Source organism: Pholcus phalangioides, unplaced genomic scaffold, assembly GCF_987345545.1.
Source record: "Pholcus phalangioides strain wild (caught in Gottingen) unplaced genomic scaffold, Ppha-v1.0 ptg000024l_1, whole genome shotgun sequence".
NCBI lineage: Eukaryota > Metazoa > Arthropoda > Arachnida > Araneae > Pholcidae > Pholcus > Pholcus phalangioides.
In genome coordinates, this window is record NW_028301616.1 from 7,795,373 (window position 1) to 7,817,068 (window position 21,696).

A 21,696-nucleotide genomic window follows, 5' to 3' on the forward strand; every position below is an offset into this window, starting at 1 on the left:
AACGTTAAAGAAGCTCGCAAGTATTTTGAATTTACTTACAATAAAAAAAAAATCATCCGACTGAAAAACGCGATCTATCTAGAAATAAAATTCGTACTATTTTTCTAACTGGATTTAAATCTCAGCAAGAAACCGTAGCCCCAGATATGATCGAAAGGAGAACTATTTATGAAAAGATCACAGAATCCTGCAATTCAACGTTTATGGAAGGATGACGTCACTCTCCGCTACCATACGAAGGTTTTTAACAACTGGCTGTTGCGAAGATATATTTTGGAAAGAGAAAATTCAACTGCCCCTGCTGGGAATCGAACCCACGTCCTTTCACTTTCCGGTCGAATTTTCTCTTTCCAAAATATATCTTCGCAACAGCCAGTTGTTAAAAACCTTCGTGTGGTAGCGGAAAGTGACGTCATCCTTCCATAAGTCGCCATCTGGTGGCAGCGTCAGCAGTTGTGAGCTTGGCCTGAGTCTGGTCTGGCCGTCCATGTACGGTCCTTTTCAGTGTACACGAGCTCCAAGGAAAGATTGAGAGATTCGTTGCCTCTGTAGTCTAGTGGGTTCGATTCCCCGCAGGGGCAGTTGAATTTTCTCTTTCCAAAATATATCTTCGCAACAGCCAGTTGTTAAAACCTTCGGATTCAACGTTTAGTTTAACCAAATAAGATGAAAATTGGTCATCAGGCTGATGAAAACTCAGTTAATGTGCATGCGAGCCGTACATAGAGGTGGATTTAACGGTGGGCACAGCGACTGCGCCTTTGGCCCCTACTTTATACTTTTTTCCTAATTTAAGGGGCGTAATATTAATTTTTTTTTATGCCCGGGGCCGTCAACAACTGACCTTTATCCGCCTCTGGTCGTAACTTAATTTAGAGCATCTTCACGATGCTGATTGTTGACTTAATATCGACATATTGCGCTCCATTCTCGGTGTTGTGTAAAAAAAGCCTTTTTAGACCTCGGAAGTTATTACAACGTTTTTGTCTCGAGTCGCTGTTATGGCCGCAATAGGAGAGGGCGGGGTCTGGTTCCACGGGTGTTGAACGAGGAAGGGTGCCGAGTTTACTCTTTTTCCGTTAAAAAAATGGATACCGGCCCCGGGCGATAGTAAATTTTCGTTCGTACTTGCGGTGCGGGTTGCTACATACCGTGATCAAATCCAAAACACGGGGGGGGGGGGGGCAATGCCTCGAATGGAATTTTTGATGGAATGGTATATTTAAGAAAAGGAAATAAATTCCTTTGCAAAATTATCGAATTTCACAGTCAAGGGGCAGTAAAATTACGTTTCCCCTCCAGAAAAAATATCGTATTACGGCCATGGTAAATCGGGTGCCCCGGGTGGGGGTGAATTCACTGTTTTTGTTCGTTGAAAATTACGGGAGGAGTCAGAGCTAACGTGGCGACTTTTTTTCGCATTAAAATAGGTAGCCCTGACAGCGGCATCCATAAACTGTATCAACCGCATTTATAAACCCCGTATGTCGTTGATTCGAATTTTGTGTTCATTTTATCCTAATTTTCCGTATTTCCCGATATATTTCTATCGATTTTCGCATATTTGGTTGATTCATGTTATAAATTATATATTTTTTTGTAATTTTATGTGGCCTTTGTCAGCCATCTTGAATTGACCGCCGCAAAACGGCGATTGGTTGGCGCGGAAAAAAGTCGCCACGTTGGTGCTTACAAGGTTCATGGGAAATTTACCGGGGAAGACCGCGGAGTCTTTTTCTGTTAAAAATTACGAGGGGGGGGGGGCAAAATTATATTGTTTCTGGGTAAAGTAGTAAATGTTTTTTTTGCTAGGGGTGTATGTTGTGTGTAAAAAAAAAGAAAAATATGTATTTACAAATTTTTCTCTCAAAAACCAATTTCAAAACTGATTTATTTTCTCCCTCGCCCAAGGGAGGGTATTATTTTGGAGCCCCCTCCGCCTGTAAAAGAGTAGACCCACCCACCCTTCCCAGTCCAGCCATAGGTGCAGATAGACTTGAAGGTCTTAGAGGTGCGGCAGATGACAATTGATATACATCATGTATACATCAGTAGGCTCTGCCATTGACGTTGGGGGGAGGATGGATTGCCCTCCCTCAACGTATAAGGGGCCGTTCAAGTATTACGTAAGCAAATTTTTAGCCATTTTTTGACCCCCCCCCCCCTTGGCAGCAAAATTTCTTCATCAGCTCTGCCCCTCTGAATCCTAACTCATATTTTCATAAAGGGTGGTTGATGACGTAAGCATTATCGAAACCAACCCCCCCCCCCATCGATGATGAGGTAATACTTGAACGGCCCCTAACAATTAAAATAATTTAGTTAATTTAATAATTTAAATAATTTATTTAATTCAGTAGTTTAAGTAATATTTTAATTTAATAATTTAAAATATTGTTTAAAATGTAATTTTAGTTTTTTTTTAAATCAATCATTGTAGTAAATTTCTTAAAATTTGTTGGAAGATATTATACAAACCTAATTATGTAAATCAATTTGTACTAGTTAAAAAAAGTACATTTTGTATACTGTCATTCATAGCATAACATGAATGAAAAATCCACTAGAATGTAGATGGGACAAATTCTCTCATCAAATTTTGTGTTATTTCATTTTTTTTTCCTTCTTTGAATGTGAAAATGTTTTCTCGTTTTGAAGTTTTTCCGGCTTAAATTGATTTTAAGATGGGTTGTGGATAGCAATATGGGGGCCATTCAAGTATTACATAAGCAAATTTTTAGCCATTTTTGACCCCCCCCTCCCATCAGCAAAACGCTGACCCCTCTCCCCCCCCTGTCAGCAAAATTTCGTCATCAGCTCTGCCCCCCCTGAATCCTAACTCATATTTTCATAAAGGGTGGTTGATGACGTAAGCGTTATTCAACCTCCCCCCTTGTCATCAAAAGTCAGCAAATCGGAAACCCCCTCCCCCCCCATCTATGATGACGTAATACTTTAACGGCCCCTATGGGGAGGGGAAAGGCATTGCTACTGTTACTTAGAAAGTATGTAATGTTACTCTCTCACACATAGTTGTTGATAAATTTGATAAGTTATTCAAAACTTTTCTGGTTAGCAGAATGCATTCGAGTTTGATTTATTTCACACTATTATGTAAAAAAAGCAATTTCGATGAGCTCCATTGAAATACAAAGTTTAGTGAAAACTAAATTCAATTTCAATTCATTCAATTTGGTAATAATCAAAATTCATTGTCCATTTGGTCTCTTTCTAAAATTATTTTGGTCACTATTGGGTCACTTTTTAAACATTTTGGTCACTATTTGCTCACTTTTTTAAACAATTTGGTCACTATTTTCACTATTTTTGAGGCCATGATCCGTGCTGACCCCTGCTAATCTCTCGGGTCATCTGCTGAGGGGACAGAGGACAGATACTTTTCAAAGCATTATACATATCACTGCAAGCAGAATGTGCAGTGGTTAAAGGAAATTTTTAGGATACCAACACTCGCCTCATTGAACTGCATTCAAGTCTTTACTTTTTCCCTTTCCGAACTTTACTACACAGTGGGAATAGCAATTACATTTCTATTTCGAGGAAACATTTTGAAAAGTGTTGTGAAGCAGTTGGGCCAGCAGAAGCAAATTTACAGGGCAGACTTGGCAAGCTTTATCATAGGGTGGGCGGAAAGTTTGGAGAATGTGTTGTAAAGGAAATTTGTAGAGGCAACAAAATGACACTTCAGGTAGCAAACAAAATGCAGTATGGGGGACATGCTTTTGACAGCTTTAATTATTGGAAATATTCTTTACAAATGAACTATAACTCTTTTACAATCACTTTTATCAATGAATGCCTCTTGCAGAGTGTCATCATTGCATTTTTAAGGATTTTAGAAAATGAAACATTCGACCAGCTTAGGTTGATTCAAACCGAAAATAGTCAAGGCAGACATAATTATCTTGTGTGTGGAGGCAGTTACATAACTGTGGTAATTACAGGCCAACAGATAGCGCTGGTTTTCTATATCACTGTCATAACGGTACACGAGCAAAAACAAAATCATTTGATGGACAGAAAAGTGGTCTTCAGTTGAAATCCGAAGTGTGATTGGATTTTTATGGGCAGAACATTCAACCACCAATGAAACTCATCATTAAATTGTTGAGATGCATAGAGCCAGCGTCAAAGGAGTAACAACATGCGGCAAACTGATGTCTTTTTTTACCCCCAGCTGATAGAGACCATGTTATTCGTTTAAGGCCCCTTTCACACGGAGCGGACGCGGGTCCGCATACCCTTTCAAACGAGCGCTGAAGATGCGGACGAATCGCCCGCATCTTTAGTTCGAAATTCGTGCATAAAAACTGTTTTTTCGCAATTTTTGTAATTATTTTTCTCCTTCACCCCTGATTCAGTGCCCATAGGCAGCCTAGAGGCATTCTTTGGTGGTTTTTATCATTGAGCCTAAAGATGCCTCCATTCCGATCCTCACAAGTAGTCGATGGGAGAAAATATCTTAAAATATTTTCAAAAAATTTTGAAAAAAAATCTGTCTTTTCGGAAAAATATGAAAGAAAATTCCAAAAACATCCAATGTTCGAAAAATCCAATCCAAAAACATCCAAAACATTCGATGTTCCAAAAAAAAAAAAATTCAGCAAATATCAAAGAATTTGCAAGTATAAAAAAAGGGAGGGGTTTGGACTTTCAAAATGTCTCTGCTTAGAAATATTCACATCACAATTTTGTCTTAGGCCGGGATTACACTATAAAAGTTTTGTAAAAGCTCTTTGATAAAACGTGAAAAATTCAACCATTAAGATCACCGGTTGCATTTGCTTGAATGCAAACGATGCGCCTATTGGTTGAATTTTTCAACTTTTATAAAAGATCTTTTACAAAACCTTATAGTATAATCCCGGCCTCAAGTATGGATTACACTATAAAAATTTTATAATAATTCTTTTAAAAAAGCAACTAATATATTTATCGGTTGCACTTGCAATTTATTAGTTGCTTTTTTCAAGTTTTATAAAATAACTTTCATAAACCTTTTAGAGTGAAATCCCATCCTTAGATTAGTCACTTCTGAAATATAAAATTTCATTTTTTTAAGTTTATTGACTAAATATTGAGTAAAATATACTTGTAGGTATTCGGGGGAACCACCAAAACTATTCAAGCGCTAGGGTCTTCAAACGTCTTAATCCGGCCCTGAGTGAACACCGTACGTGGATAACATTGTTTAATAAAAGTATTTTTTTTTTAAGTTTAAAAAAATTAACAGATTAAAAATTAAAAAAATAACAAATATTTAAAATAATATTTCAGATATTTATATTTTTTTAAATAATTTTAAAAATTTAAAAAGAAAAAAATTAAAATTTTTAAATTAAGTTTAAAAGTTATTAAAGTATGTAGTCAATTAAATATTCGTAATGGCTTATAATTTTGGTCCCGTCAGTGGCCGTTGTTGGCAGGTTTTATTATATAAAATTGTGAAATATGGACAAAAGGCAGTTAAAGTTGCTATATCTCTCAATCTCAGAAGGAAACGAAGGGACACACGTATGTAGGTACATTATATTAATGAGCAGGGACCATCATATGGTGTTTTTAAGGGTATTTATGGCAAATAATTAAAAAAATTCCGTGAAAAATCACCTTCAAAAAGTAGCCAAAGATGCGGACGAATTCGCTCCGCATCCGCATCGTCTGAATAGCTCCGAATAAACCTATTGTCAAAACTTCTATGTGCGGATGCGGAGCCCGCACTTAGGTTTTGACACATGCGGACGACGTCCGGACCCGCATGAACATTTCCTAGGTGCGGAGATTTTTCGGCTCGTCTGAAAGGCGCAGTATATTCCAATTGTTAAAACTTCTTCCGGACCCGCATCCGCTCCGTGTGAAAGGGCCCTTAGCCTTTTTTTAAAAATTCTCTAATTATAAATCACCAGTGCTGTTGGAGCCAGGAATATATTGTATTTTGCAACAAAGAGGCCATGCCACCCCCAAATTTAATAAGAAATCTAAATGCCCCACACAAACCTCCAGCCAAGCACTCACAGGTTCGAATAGCTCCCGCCCCTGCTGAAAACCTTATCATACTCCAGATTTCAATCAGAGACCGTCATCTATATATATAGTAACCACAAAATAATGTAAAAATTAAACATTTGTGGAAGCACAATGCACGTCACAGTCCAGGTACATATGCATGAAAAGGGTGGGGGAAAACATCAGTTATATATACTATATATCAAGATATACGGAAGACTGGATGTTGTGAAGATATTTATTATTTGAGATGTTAATTTTTTAAGGAAGGAAAAAACTCATCTCTGCCTCTACCGGGAGTCGAACCCGGGTCCCTCGATTGCCGGACGAGTGCTCTGACCACCTCCTCTGTAGCTTAGTTAACGGTTCCGTTCGGCATATATACGCTCTAGCGAAGGAAAATCTCTATCTCCTCTGTAGCTTAGTGGTCAGAGCACTCGTCCGGCAATCGAGGGACCCGGGTTCGACTCCCGGTAGACGCAGAGATGAGTTTTTTCCTTCCTTAAAAAATTAACATCTCAAATAATAAATATCTTCACAACATCCAGTCTTCCGTATATCTTGTATTAACAAGTGGAGAGCGACATTCATGTCATATACTATATATCAGTTATATAACACTGGAAAACAGAACAATGAAAAATAAGCATCTGTGATAAGCAGATCATGAATGCTGTATAGTATATCTGAATAGTGAACACACTCATGGCAACAAACTGAGAGTAGAACACATAGTTGAATGAACCCGATCTAAAAACCAGTTCATGGTTCTCTCGATCAATACCGTCCTTTTCATACACAGAACCAGGATTCAGAGAAGGGAACGTCTCCCAGAAAAATCTCTTGGTTTCAATCGAATGAAGGAGATCTCGTCGTCGTCGCTGCTTGGGCTCCATAGGGATTCTTGATATTGACGGCAAAGTACAAAAATTCCAAGCTTTAATTTCAATGTTATTGCATTCACAAAAAGTATTGTACATATGGCCATATTTTGTGAAATCATTTGGGATCCTGCCTATAACGTTCCTGCTTAGTACAACTAGCTTTTATGGTCCTACCTTTTGAGGGGCGTAGGCAGAAATTTCGTTCGGGGGGGGGGGGAGGAACCAAAGTGACAGAACAATGGATTTGGCCATCTTTCTCCCTTTTTTCGGTCATTTTCTCATATTTCGGGGGGATGGATCTTGCTTATAACGTCTTTCAAAAAACTGGCACAAAGAAAAAGTTGTGAGCCATTGTGTTACACAGCAATGTCATGCTACACTCGTGTGAAAAATTAAGGGAATTTGCATATTGTTTCTATTTTCACAAAAAGTACTGAACCAAAGGTACTAATAATGCCACGGAAGAAGTATGGGGTCATTTCAAGTATTACGTCAGCATCGATGGGGGAGGGGTTTCCGATTTGCTGACTTTTGATGACGAGGGGGGGGGTGGGTTTGGATGATGCTTGATGCTTACGTTATCAACCATCTTTTATGAAGATATGAAATATTCTTAATGGCAATTAACTCTTATTCGTAGCGCCAAAAACGGAAAAACCTTTCGATAGTTATTGGGCACCTGAACTAACATTGTACCTATTGATAAGTCCCCTACAGCAGGGTTTTCCAACCGGTGTTCCGTGAGAGCTTTTTTGGGGTTCCGCGGAACCAAAAGGGACGGAACCCCAAAAATCCAGGAACCCTGGTAGCTTGAAAATTTTTCTTGTAACTGTTTCACCTGAAGCAATTTTTTTTTATTTCTGTTGAGAAAGGGTACTCTAAAATAATTCAGAGGAAATATTGAATAATCGACCAGTGGAAGACAAGCAATATTCTTATTTGGCTCCTCTGAAGCCACGATATCAGTTTGTGCTCTCTTTCATCACAAGGGAAGTGATCCAGCGAATTGGCTGTAGTTTCGTTATGTTCTTATTTGTTTGAAGCCTCAGCTCTTGTTTTACTAGGTTGAAGCTTAAGAATAAATAGTTTGTGTTCATATTCACTATAGCTGGTGCTGGTTTGGCACCCTGGACCACCAGACCAACCGTGACCCCCCGCTCTGTCCCACTAGGGAAAGGGTGAATATAAACCCCACCCTGGACCGGAGGGGGGGGGGGGTTATATTCACCCTTTCACTTACTTTGACCACTCGTTCCACATTTCGGATGAGAATGTTGAATGCCAAAATTCACACTCAACCCATGATCAAGTACAGTGAGTAGTAATTTTTTCCTCTTGTTCTGTATTTTATTATCAATATTATTTATCGTTAACGACAATTGAATTGATGTTGATACTAGGGTAGTGACTACGATTTTTATGAGGAGGGGGCAAAATTAATTTTGCCACCCTCTCCACTTAAATTCTGATGATTTTATAACGGTATTTTTGTTCTTCACTGATATTTGCCGCCCCCTAAAGTTTGGCGCCCGGGGCAGTTGCGGCCTTGATTTAATCTATTTTTTCAACTATTTTCTTGTTCTTTTGACAGTTTCTTGCATTTCGTGAATTTTAATGTGAATACTTAAACGAGAAATCACAGTGATACTGTGTACTAGTCGTCAAGATTAAAAACCGTGGGTATTCGTGAAATACTAATTACATAGCAGTGAAATATTAGCCCAGGTCGATAAGATACTCGTGAACTGTGCCACAAGACGCTCAGAGATGTCGTGTGTTCAATACCCTCTTTTGTCCTTTACAGTGATTTTTCTGATACAAGGAACTATAGCGAAAACAGCGTTATGATGATCAAACAACACATTGCTATTGAAGAAAGTGTGCACACCAAACGTTTGGCGTTCAAATCCTTCTCGGTGTGAAACATAAAAAAAGCCGTTCGGGATCGGCTGTGAACTGTATAAATAACGGTCTAATTACTTTATTGAAAATGAGAAAAATGAATGTTGGAAAACCCTGCCCTACAGAGCGATAATTAATGATCTTCAAATGTTTCACGGATCCTTCAAGTGCTCTGGAAATGCTTACGGGCCACTTAAGTGCTCTGGAACTGTGCCACGCATCACTCAAGTGATCCGTAATTATGCCACGGATCACTTAAGTAATCTGGGAATGTTCCGCGGGTAACTTGAGTGATATGTAGAACCTCACTGGGGGCCGCTTAAGTGTTCTAAAACTGTGTCACATGTCACTCAAGGGATCTCTAAATGTGCCACTGATCGTTTAAGTGTTCTGTAACTGTGTCGCGGGTTACTTAGGTGATCTTTGAATGTGAAAGTGATCTTTGAGGCCTACCTCAGTGATCTGAAAATGTGCCACGGGCCACTTAAATAATCTGGAATTGTGCCACAGGTCGTTTAAGCGTTTTGTAAATGTGCCGCTTAGTTCATTTTTATAAAATTAAGTTGGGGGGGGGGAGGAGACAAGTCACATCAGATAATCTTCAGGGCCACATTTGGTCCGCGGGTCAAGGATTTACCACATATGGCGTAAAGGGTGGGTCGCAATGAATTTCTTAAAGGGAAATTTTGAGTTATTACCTTCAAATAGCATTGAAATTAACAGAAATCGAGTATAATAACATATAGAGGTATTTTCTTTCGAAATTTGAATTTTAAAGAAAATATTTTTCGCATTAAAATTTTTTTTTTAATGCGGGGGGGGGGGGAGGCACACGAGCCTATGCCCCTCCTCCCGCGTGCGTTTCTGATCCCACCAATATGCGTTAGAAGGTAGAGGGCAGTGATGACGAAATTTTGCTGACAAGGGGGGGGGGGGGGTTAGAGTTTTGCTGACTTCTGCGGACAAGGGGGGAGGGGGTCAAAAATGGCCAAAAATTTGCGTACGTAATACTTGCACGGCCTTTTATATAAACAGGTGCAAAAACGTTTCTTTATTTTGCATTTTAACAAGATATATATATATATATAGTGTCGTTTAAATAAAAATCACACACACACAGCAGATTGAAAGAATAGCATAAATCAGGGAATTGTTTCCGTTAGTTTTTTGTGCTGAGTTTTATATCTGAGTACTATACACTAATTGAATACTTTTTCTAATTAAAAGTATGCCTCTAGGACCAACAGCTCGCCAGTAAAATGCTATACGCCCTTTATATATTATGCAAGGAACATCACTGTACTGCTGTCACCTATCAAATAAAAAATACAGCTGTCGTGATTCTTCGACTGGAATTGACGACCGGCTTTTGATTAATGCGCCGCATAGAAAAAGTCAATATAGTATGATATTGATAAATATTTTTTGAGTAATAATATCAGTTGAATTGTCGAATTTGCTTAAAAATTTAAACAGTCGTTTGTGTACGATAAACCAACATTAGTAAGACGCGCGAGACTGTAATTGTAATCGAAAGAGATATAAACCAGAATCGAACATAATTCATATTCTTCGTGATTACAATTTCGGAAAGTTAGGGAGTTAGTCTTGCGCATCTTATTGACGTTGTTTTACTATACACAAACAACAACTGTTAAAATTTCGAAGCAAATTTGACAATTCAAGTAATATTATTGCTCAAAAAATATTTCTCAATATCATACTATATTGATTTTTTCAATGCGGCACACTAATAAAAAACATCACCAGTTTCAATCGAAGCATCACAAAAGTTGTATTTTTCATTTGATAGATGGCACTGGCCATTCCAGTTCATTGGTGTTTTTATATGTAGTACAATTTCTAGGACTCAGATTTCTATGACAATATTTTAATGAATATACATAATTCGCAAGTTTTACCCTATATAGAGCAATTTTTCATAAGTTTTAGTAATTTTTAAGATTTTTTTTTCATTGTTTTCAGCAATTTGAGGAATGTTTTCTTGATTTCCAGTAGTTCTAAGGTAATCTTCATGATTTTCAGAATATAAGCCACATTTTCATATTTTAGAGCAGGGGTCTTCAACCTTTCAGATATTGCTTGCCGAATAGAACTTTCCGAGCAGTCCACGGGCTACCAAGTCTTACAGAGAATTTCTCGGTTATTAAACAAGGTTCCTCAAATTTTATGGAACACTTTTATTTACTCTGAATTTATTTCTTTCATTAATTTTGAGTGTTTTCATTTTTTTAAATACAAATACAAATACAACGCCACAACAGGCAAATTGCCCAACGAGGTGGCTGACTTAAGAACATCATGGATCCCCGAGCCCCTACCTACTACTGCTACACCACACATGAAACCCCCCCCCCTTCCGCGGAACCCCCCAACGAATCGGTACATGCGGGAATGTGCGTGTACGTGTAGTGCAACCTGACGTAAAGTTTGTTTCTGTGTAATGCTTGTTATGTGTAGTGCTGTCATCTGCCCCCAGTTTTACTAACTATGAGTGAAGTGTTATGGTTGAATGATTTACCGTTGTAGGACTGTTGCTCTCTGTGGCGAGACTTTTTAACGGGGAGATCGGCTCGCATTTGCGCCTTGAAGTTGGGAACCACAGAAAACCAACTTCAGCCGACCACCACTGTGGGGTTCGAACCCGGATCCTCGCATCACGAGTCCGGCACTATAACCACTCGACCACCACAGCGGCAAATAATTAAATAACTTCCTTTCATTAATTAATTAATTTGTTTTATTAAATCAGGATTCTGCCCCTAAAAATATTTTCATCAATTGTGGAATTATTTTTTTTCAAAAATTATAAAAAAAATTTTATGTATTACAGCGAAACCTGCACGAAATAGTGTCAAGACTCTGTACTGATATTCCATTTCAGACAGGTTCCCGTTTTATATACATGTATTGAAATTGCAGCAATACTCAATGAAGGGGCTGTTTTTTTTTTTTATTGCGTAAAGACAGGTTTTCGTCTTACACAGGCTGTATAATGTCCGTCTTTTAGATAGGTTTCACTGTATTACTTTTAATAATTCTGAAATTGCTCTTAATTATTTCTGAAATTGCTCTTAATTATTTCTGAAATTGCTCTTAACAATCCTGAAAATTATGCTCTTAACCCTGAAATTACTCTCAAAAATTCTGGAAATTGTGCTCCTAACAATCCTGAAATTACTCTCAAAAATTCTGGAAATTATGCTCTTAACAATCCTGAAATTACTCTCAATAATTCCAAAATTATTTCTTTCGTTAAGGCAAGGTTCTCAAACTTTTTCCCACTCGTTGTGCCCTTTATTCCTAATCACCGCTTCTTCACGGCTTCCCAGAGCAGTTTAAGAAAGGATTTCTTTGAAAAACCTGTGTCGGGCCTCCGCTCCGTTTCAACCCAGGCAAAACGTACGCAGCGCAAAATTTGATATCCTCTGCATTAAGATGTTTTTTAGCATTTCTGTAATTATGTATACCTGTTGAATACGGAATTCGGCCTCTCGAAATATGTGTGGCTCCGGGTCCCCGAAATTGTTTTACGACGGCTCTTTTAAGTGTTATCAACTGCACACAACATTACTATTGAATACGAAAAACATCGCACAGTTCTAAATACAGCAGTACAGATGGCCAGAGCCTGGCCAGAGGTGCTTTAACACTTTAACTATTTTTTTTTTATTTAATCGTTTTTATGTGCGATGTAGCTATTTTCTAAAAGTGGTCAGAGAACCACAGCGAAAAGTTCGGAGGGCCACGGGTTGAGGACCCCGTTTTAGACAATTATTTTCTATTGGTGGTTATAATCCAACTGATGGTTATAATCCAACCTATTGATTCGTTTTTGTTTTTTTGGAAATTTTCATAATATATATCATATATACCATATAGAACCACATATCCACTGATTCGTGGATTTCAGAATTTACAGGACATCCAGGGCCATTTAAACACGAGTCCCATTCGGACGCAGCGCGGTGGTTTCACATCCAGTAGTAGGGACTCTAGGCTGGGATATTTAGCGGGCTCCTATTTAAGACTGTAAACGGACGACTATTATGAATTTGTAGTGTGAAAAACAAAAAATGATGAGAGAGAAAGAATCTCTGTGGCCGGAGGTCTGGCACGGACCCGGGGAATGACCATATCTCCCAAGAGCCTAATTATATATGGGGGAAAATAGGTCTTTCAAGATACTAGACAATCCAACGAACGTTGGACCACGAGCGGAGCCATATGGCCCTAGATTGAGAAGCTTTGGCGAACTCGATTAATTAATAGTTTTACGCCATTTTTTATAGCAAAGTTCAGGCTATGAGATCCTTGTATGTGGTTGTCCTCAAGTGCATAAGAATGACATGACGCGACCATCAATGGACCGGACACACCCTTTCGCTTCACAACTCTAAGAGGAGATTGCCCCTGATGAGACATAATGACCAACATAATGAAAAAACTTTTTTGAAACAAGTGATTATGTAAAATATAAGCCTTTATTCCAGAATAGTGGAAATAACTTAAAATATACGGTGATTTGAAATCGGGCGGGAAACATCAAAGCTTATTCGACCTTCCTGTTGGTATCCATCATGTTGACATTACGGTTTTCTCAATGCGCTGAATGTGTCCACCCCAGCTGACAATTTACAACAGCAATGGGTTGATGATTCCAGCTCCGAGGCCGAGTCCCGCGTATCCGAGGTGTCCGATTCCCAGTGGTGCGGCGGCCAGAGGAGAGATGGCTAGAGGTGCTGGGATGGCAGCGTGGCGGAGATCGATCGGTGCCACGGGTGCAGCGTATGGTGAGTTGATGAGGGCGGCAGCTGGTGCTGAGGCGGCGGTTCCCTTTTCGTTCGTGGAGACGGATGCGCGGAATCCCAGACCGTCGGCGACGTAGTCGACCCTGCGGGCACTTCCGTCAGCGCCCACCAGGGTGTAGGATCCTTTCTTGTTTCCGGCGGCGTCTCCGACTTCAGATCGGCTGTTGGTGCCAGTTCCGTAGGTGAAGGCGTAGTTTCCGATACCCTAGAGAAAAGAATGAACTCTTATTTTAATTCATATAAGCTCCCTTTGGATCAGGATTTCTGATACTAACAATAACCGATCGATAACTCTATCCGAATAAAAAGTCCCGGTCATAAGTACGTTGACTGTCCCTTTTCATCATGGGAAGTATGAAAATTTATTTTGTCGTGAAGGGGGGAGAGTTGGGCAACTTCTGACCTCTTACTTAGTCTCGCACAAGTTGATGACCATAACTTATAATGAAAAAAAAGGTGGCCCCTGTATACATGTGTGTGTGTATATATATATATAAATAAATAAAAACTGAAGTCCCCTTGATGACCACAAACGAATTTTTCTCATGTTATGATACTGATCAGTTTCGTACATTGCGAAGGCAATAACAACACCCTGGTGATAACATTATTCGTGATTACAACAAGCTGCGCCTTCTGTATACGGGATTTATATCATTGTCCATCCAGCTCGGGCCAGACTCTTCACAGCTTTTTCTGGAGAGAGGGTGAATTTACATTGAACGTTAGACCTTGACGGATCCCCGGAGGGTCCGCGACAAGGCCGTCTAAAGAGCATTATGGGCGCCGGGGCCAAGTGGATTTTCTAAGGCCCCCACCAAGCAAATTCTCGAAAAATTCATCTACTTCTCATTTTTCTGAGGCCCATATTGTCTTGAGGCTCCCGGCCATGCCCGGTTTGGCCCATTCATTAAGACGGCACTGGTCCGCGGAACACAATTCAAGAAATATTGTATAAAATTAGCACAAAATGATAATTAAATTATCACTTACGTCTTCTTGTCTGATGCTGTTGCTGGTTGCAATGACGGCTGCGTTTGCGACTGCGATGGCAGCGAAGAGAACAACAATCTATAGATTGTAAGAAACGAAAGAAAAAAACATGAAATGTCATTAAGAAAACAATTTTTCACCATTCATGTGAAGGTAGTTTTTCTTAATAGTCATTCGACGGAGAAACAGCTCCAAATCATCATTATCTGTTTTCGATCATTTTGTAATTTTTTTTCCCAGGATGCGGTAATCCCAAGGCGATATAAGTTACTAAAACAAAGGTAAGGCACAGAGGCGAATTTATGGTTTCACCGCTCACGGGCTACTCGAATTTCGCCGCCCTTCCTCAAAAGAGTCCACTCTAGTCTAATGTTCTGGATTACTCTTTCCTCGAATTCACCACCCTGTTCTATAATCCGCTTGGCCCCCAACCAATCCTGTAAGTACGTTTGTGTCTCTGAATCACTCTCATGTTCACGCACATTCTAAGTCACACTTTTAGTCATTCAAATGCTTGAGGCACACTGCTTTAGTCACTCACGTGCTTGCACACGCTCTAGCTCACTCTTTTGATTGCTCCCTGACATGGTTCTTTGCTGGGTCATTCTTTTGATCATTTACGCATTCACACGCATTGTAGGTCACTGGTTTGGTCATCCGCATGTTTTTACGCACCGACCTAGTCCCTCGTTCTATATGTCATTTCGTTTGGTCATTCACAAGCTTGCACGCTCTAGATCACTCTCATTTGCGTGCTTTCATAGTCTCTAGGTCACTGTTTTGGTCATTCACAAGCTCACTCACTCTTTAGGTCACTCTTTCACCTGGTCCTACGCTCTATATGTCATTCCTTTTGGTCATTAACATGCTTTAGATCACTCGTTGGCCATTGACGTGCTTTCACACTCTCTTGGCCACACTTTTGGCCATTCACATGTTTGTACACATTCTAGGTCAGTCTTGTGGTCACTCACAAGGTTGCACACGCTGTATGTCACTCACTGACTTGCTCCCTCGCTCTGTAGGCCGTTCACATGCTTGCTCAAGCTCTAAGTCACTCTTTTCCTCACTCACGTGCTTGTAAATTTTCCAGGTCAGCTGGTCACGCACTGACCTAGCCCCTTGCTGCCTGGTCAGAGGTGGATTTATTGTGGGTTATACGAATTTTGTCGCCCTTCTCCCATTCTTCTTATTTTCTTGGCCAATCATTCCTCAAATTTGCCACGCCTCTGAATTTGCCACCCTAGGCTGCAGCCCGCCAAACCCCACCCCCAAAAAATGTCCGTAAAAGAGGGTGTGACCGTAAATCAGGGGAGTTTGAAATGCATACTTTTATTATACAAGAGGAAATTATTATTTGGTCGTAAAAGACGGGTGACCGCATCTGAGGGTGTCCATTAAGAATGGTTTTATTGTATAAAAATAATTTCGTATTTGATGAACAATCGAAGGACTAATGAAAAAAAATAATAGTAATTTCATTTCTGTCGGAAGTGATTTCAAAACTAAATAAAAAAATTTTTTTTTGCTTTTAGAATTTGGGTAAGAAATAGATTCACGTCTCAGGAAAAAATAGGCCTTTTTCTTAAAATAAACAATTTCAGAATTGCTAAAACAATAATAATTGATAAAATTTCATGATTAACGAAAAAAATAATTCAGAATTAATGAAATTAATTTTAGAATCAATAAAAGAAATGAATAATGAATAGAGCCCGGACTATATGCACTAAAAAAGTGGCCAAATATGCACTTTAAAAGGCAAAAATATGCTCTTTAAAAGGCCAAAATATGCACTTTAAAATGCCAAAATATACACTTGAAATGTCTTAATATGCACTTAAAAATGGCAAAACATGCATAAAAATAGAGAGAGAAAGAAATGCACTAAAAAATCCTTAAAAGTTAGTATAATTCTGAAATGTGTACCAAAAATGAGGAAATATGGACTAAAAAAATCCCCCATGCAAAAAATTTAGGTATGTTCCAAAATGCATATTTTCTATTTCTTAATGCATATTCATTTACAAAAAAGAATATTGCCACATATGTACGTAGTGCATATGCACAAATAATTTCTACATATTTTTTATTATGTCATTTTTAATTTCTTGTTTGTTGCAGCTGCTCAGTAACGAAAGATTGAACACTTCTGACATCTCTAGAAATAACCTTACAATAAAACGGTTATTTGGAAAATAAAATATTACAAACATCTCTACTATTTCCCCGAATCGCACTAGCGGCAAAAAAATGTCGATGTTATGAAAATATTATGAGCAATACAACATATATCTTGTATTAACAAGTGGAGAGCGACATTCATGTCATTATGAGCAATATTTATTTGAAAAATTATTGTAAAAAAAGTGATTCAGTTTAAATGAATCTTCAAAAATATGCACTTATTCTGAAAATTCTTTGATTTCATGTATTTATAATGCATTAATGCCAAAAAAGCCAAAATATGCAAATGCATATGCACATGTGCATCTGCATATAAGCTCCTGGCTCTAGTAATGAATAACTTTTGAGAATCAGTGAAAGAAATTTATTTCAGAGAATTAATGGAATTTTACATCCAATGAAAGAAATTATTTCAGAATTAAATTAAGATTAAAGATATAGTTTTCAAAATAAATGATCCGGGACCGCTGTTTAATTTGCGGCACTGCTCCTTCATCCATTAACAAAATACCGTACATCAGAACGATTAGGTCCTTGTGTGTAAGGTCCTTAGGTGTTAGGTGTAAGGTGTTAGGTCCTTGTGTTCATGTGGGCGATTGCATTTGAATTTGTATATTGGAGTTCTAAATACAGTCGGCCCAGCTTAAACGGATATCACACAGCGGTTCTATCACACAATATTCGATTAAGCGAGATATTCGCTAATGCGGAGAAAAATTCGATTCCTGTTTAACACCACCGTTAGAATATTTAGTATATTTAAAACTGGTGAGAGAAGAATCAATGTTAATGAAGCTTCTCGGAACAAATCGGGCGTCAAAATGAAATGGAAATTATATTTAATTACAAGATATTTAACTTTTGTTGAGAAAGTAAGCGCCTTCTATGGGCTCGACAGAGAACAAAAGTAAAATATTGAATGTACGTACTGAAGGCAACCTACATACTTCGAGGGCCCCAGCACCCACTCTCAATTCTGGTTTTTTTGTTTCAAACTTTTAACTTGGCAACATATTTGCCATTAATTTCAAACGTTTTATCAAACAAAAAATATTATATAGATAGCGGTTGTTGTGCATTAACAGTTGTCGTGTGAATCGTAATATTCGATTATGCAGGGGTGGGGGGAGAGTTTCTGTGAGAGAAATTTAAGGTTTCGGAGGAGTTTATCTTTTGTCTGATTAAGCTGGGACGATGTACCACACAAAGAGACTCGTTGGTCCTGGGGGCTGCATGGAAAGTTCTAATTTGGCCCAAAAAAAACTGAAACGTCTAACACCCCCGATATAGATTTTCTCATCACCTATTTACTTCTAGTTTTACATGGGAAGTATTTCAACAACATTTCCAAAATTCTCTTTATATTCTGATTAAGGAAGCCCCCTTGCCAAGCTCAGGGCCTTTAAGACTTTGTAAAAGAGATTCTTATGTTTATGAGAAAGGGCTTTGAAAAATGAACTTTTTAGGAACGGATTTACCGATAATGATAGGATTTAAAGATGGTAATAATAATCTCTTACCATGGATGCCATTTTTGTAGAGAGATTTCGGTCTTCCTCTGGGAAATGATCGATACCTCAATGGCGGTGATGGTCTGTATTTATACCATTTCTTTTTACCCAGAGATGTTGTTCTTGACAAGGACGACAACCCTTTGAGAATACATACATAACATACAATAATCTTCTCTTAAAATGTTGTATGATTTGCATGATCCTGTCTTTTTTTTCTTTCGTCTTTACCTTTTCCAAGGACCTTCAATTAATCGAAGGGGGGCCCCGCCCAGTTTTCTGGATGTACCTGGATGGGAGGAGAAGACATTATATATGTTATGATCTATTTTGATCGTATTTAAATTCACGCGGATTCGAAGGTTGAAATGTTAATTATTGTGGGGATTATTTTTAGGATTTGCAATGAGTTGGCGTCTGTTGCATCATCCTGATCGGAGTCCTTGTAAAAGAATCCATATTTAGGTTTCAAGGGGACCACGCAAATAAGGAAGTGCTCTGGTATTATGACATTGCTTTTGGCGTTTGTTTTGACGCGTTTTGTTTTTTTAGTTTCCCCTTGTTTATTTCCGTTGCAGAGCCGCCGTTAGAAATGCGTTACAGTTGAGGCTGCATCGGTGCTATGGCCCTCTCGCATTCTGGGCCCGTGCCCCTAAGTTGGGATCTTTTGGGGAGGTCCAGGCAAGAATTTCTCACGGGTTTAATCCATAATGAATTTATAGTGTTTATGACACATGGTTGCTTGACGTTTTTAGCCGCAACCCAAAATAAAACTGTATGATAAAATTCTTGGACCTATCGATCTAATTTTTAATTCAAAAATTTTTATTGAATATTTCTGATAAACAAATTGGTGATTTTTCGAAATTAGAGAAGCCAGTCTTGCTTTACATAGCAGGTGGGACGTCTCCAGCAGGGGCTTCGAATCAAACCGTGAGTCACTAAATTTTAGGGCCTAAAATATTGAAAGCTTTCACTGATTCCGATTATTTCTGATTATTCTTCTTATCATTTATTATTATTATTTCCGATTATTTCTTTCATTAATTTTCGAATTATTCTCTCATAAATTCTGAATTTTTCTTTATTCTCGAATTATTTCTGCCATAAATTCTGAATTTCCGAATCATTTGTTTTCTTCATAAATGCGTTTAATTTTCATTCTGGAATTACATTAATTTGAACTTCTCATCACGCCGAAATTTCATTAATGCTTGCTGAATGTATTCATATTTTTATAGACATGATTTTCACTATTTCTGTGCATTCTGTAATAATTTCATGTCATTTTGGATGCCGACTACTCCCCAAAATAACTGTATGTAAAATCATGACTCAAGATTGTCCCAAAAATGTCTGGGTCCCAGACCAGGCTCGTACGACCCATCTCAGGAGCCCCCGCTACCGTCAAGAGCCGGTATATGATAAATACAAAAATATTAAGATAGTTCAAGGCTTTCGGGATGGATTCATATGTCAGCAAAACGAAAACTCTCGCGGGGTAGAGCTGGCACGTCGGGTCGGGTCCTCAACTCGGGATGAAAGAATTGGAAAACCAATAGTTGTAGTAATAATTGTTATAATTGCACTCACCGACGGGCTAGCACACCCACCTCTTTGTATTAAAAAAAGCAGAATGTCGAACGTTGCCGTTTGGAATCGGCAATAAATTTTAGATCCCGGTCTAATCAGCCGTCGTGTGTAGAAAATGACCGTGGTGCGAAAAAAATGATCGAATTTAGTGATAAAACTATCTGGCTGCTCTATAAGGCGGATTCGGGCTCTTTTCTAACGAGGGGGAATTGAATCACCTAGGGCAGTCATGGTGAGCGGGAGGAAGGAGAGAATGACCATCTAATAGTACATTTATTTCATTGAACTTGGAGAGGGCGATTCGCCTATTGGCCAGGGTTGGACAAATCTCTAAAAATTTATATACGTCCGGCCGGATATGTAACTAGAAATAATAGATGCCCGAAATCCACACAATATTTTACACGCCCGAAAAATGTTATTACTGGATTTACTTGAAAAAATGTCATAAACAAATCGATTTATTTGGATAAAAAATATCGATTCTGGTATTTTTTTTACAATCAAAATTTTCAAAGAAATACAAAAATTCAAAAGGAATGCGTTCTTCAATTAAAATTCCAAAATTAGTCAAATATCGTTAATTACAGTAAAACCTCTCTTTTGCGGACACCGGTGGGACAAAAGAAAAAGAATTCATCCGTAAATAGGGGGGGGGGTGACCGTTAATTAGGGGTTTAAAAAACATACTTTTATTATACACAGGGGGAAACTAGTATTTGGCCGTAGAACGGGGTGACCGCATCTTAGGGGGGGGGGGAGGAGGTGTCCGTTAAGATGGGTTTCACTGAACAATTTTCCACGCTGTTGACGTCGGAGAAGACGACGACTCCAAGTTACAATTCACCTCGCTTATATTATATAACCATAGCTGATTTACGGATTTTGGCAGGCGCGGGGCCTGGGAAGTTTTACGGAAAATTCACAGCTGGGAAAATTCACCGCCAGAAGAAATTTCACTGACCAACAATTGGTAAAAATTGGATTCGACTGTATATTTCATATTTTTACTTTGCTATTATAAATACGAGAAATCACGTTAAGCAGGACCCCCCCCCCCTCCTCCCGCTGCTACCTATCCAATAAAAACAAAACTTAACGGATACATGTAATTGTTAAAAAATAGGTTGGTAGTTTTTTAACCCAATGTGCAGCATAAAAACACAAAATTTATGATATGAAACCATATTCAGTAAAAACCCCTCAGATGCGGTCACCCGTTTTAAGGCCAAATAAAAATTTCCCGGCAAAAAGTCTTTAAATTATGTATATCGAACCCCTGCTTAACGGTAACCCTCAGATACGGCCACGGACACTATTTTCATCATTTATTCCTTTAGGCTAAAATCCTTGCACGGACACCAATAGTGGTAATTTTTGCTCAAATTATGCTCACTAGGTGGCAGCACGAGTGACAAACAGTATCTGACCGTGACCGTGAAACAGTTAAATAGAGCGCCAGACCCATTTTTTAATAAATGGTCTACATCTCCATCATTGTGACCACTATTGGCGTGGTTGATTAGAGGAAAAACAGTGTCTGTCCACTTTATGGCTATTTTGGCTGAATTTTGTTAATTTTTGAACTTCTGATGTCAGTTTAGGATCTAAAATCACGTGTGCTGCTGGTTGTGCTCGTACATTTCACACACGATTCCACGCTGTTGAATGTGTGAATTGCTCTAGTAAATCGTCCCTCTCCATCACTGAGACAAAAAAAAAAAAGAAGTTATTATTGAATAATATACCGTTGTAGGGTAGGCCTGA

General features: G+C 38.6%; 2 protein-coding genes across 2 annotated transcripts in view; one reads left to right on the forward strand and one right to left on the reverse strand.

The window, feature by feature from the left end:
* LOC149068661 (uncharacterized) overlaps positions 1 to 21,696 on the forward strand; it is a 107,001-nt gene that overhangs the window by 26,256 nt on the left and 59,049 nt on the right. The gene's annotated exons all lie outside the window — the stretch shown is intronic.
* LOC149068663 (adult-specific rigid cuticular protein 15.5-like) lies at positions 13,302 to 18,489 on the reverse strand. Its single transcript, XM_089250437.1, has 3 exons — positions 18,346 to 18,489; positions 14,639 to 14,716; positions 13,302 to 13,850 (listed from the first exon to the last, which is right to left on the reverse strand). The coding sequence occupies exons 1-3, from the start codon at positions 18,355 to 18,357 to the stop codon at positions 13,470 to 13,472; spliced, it is 471 nt and encodes a 156-aa protein (XP_089106563.1). The 5' UTR covers positions 18,358 to 18,489; the 3' UTR covers positions 13,302 to 13,469.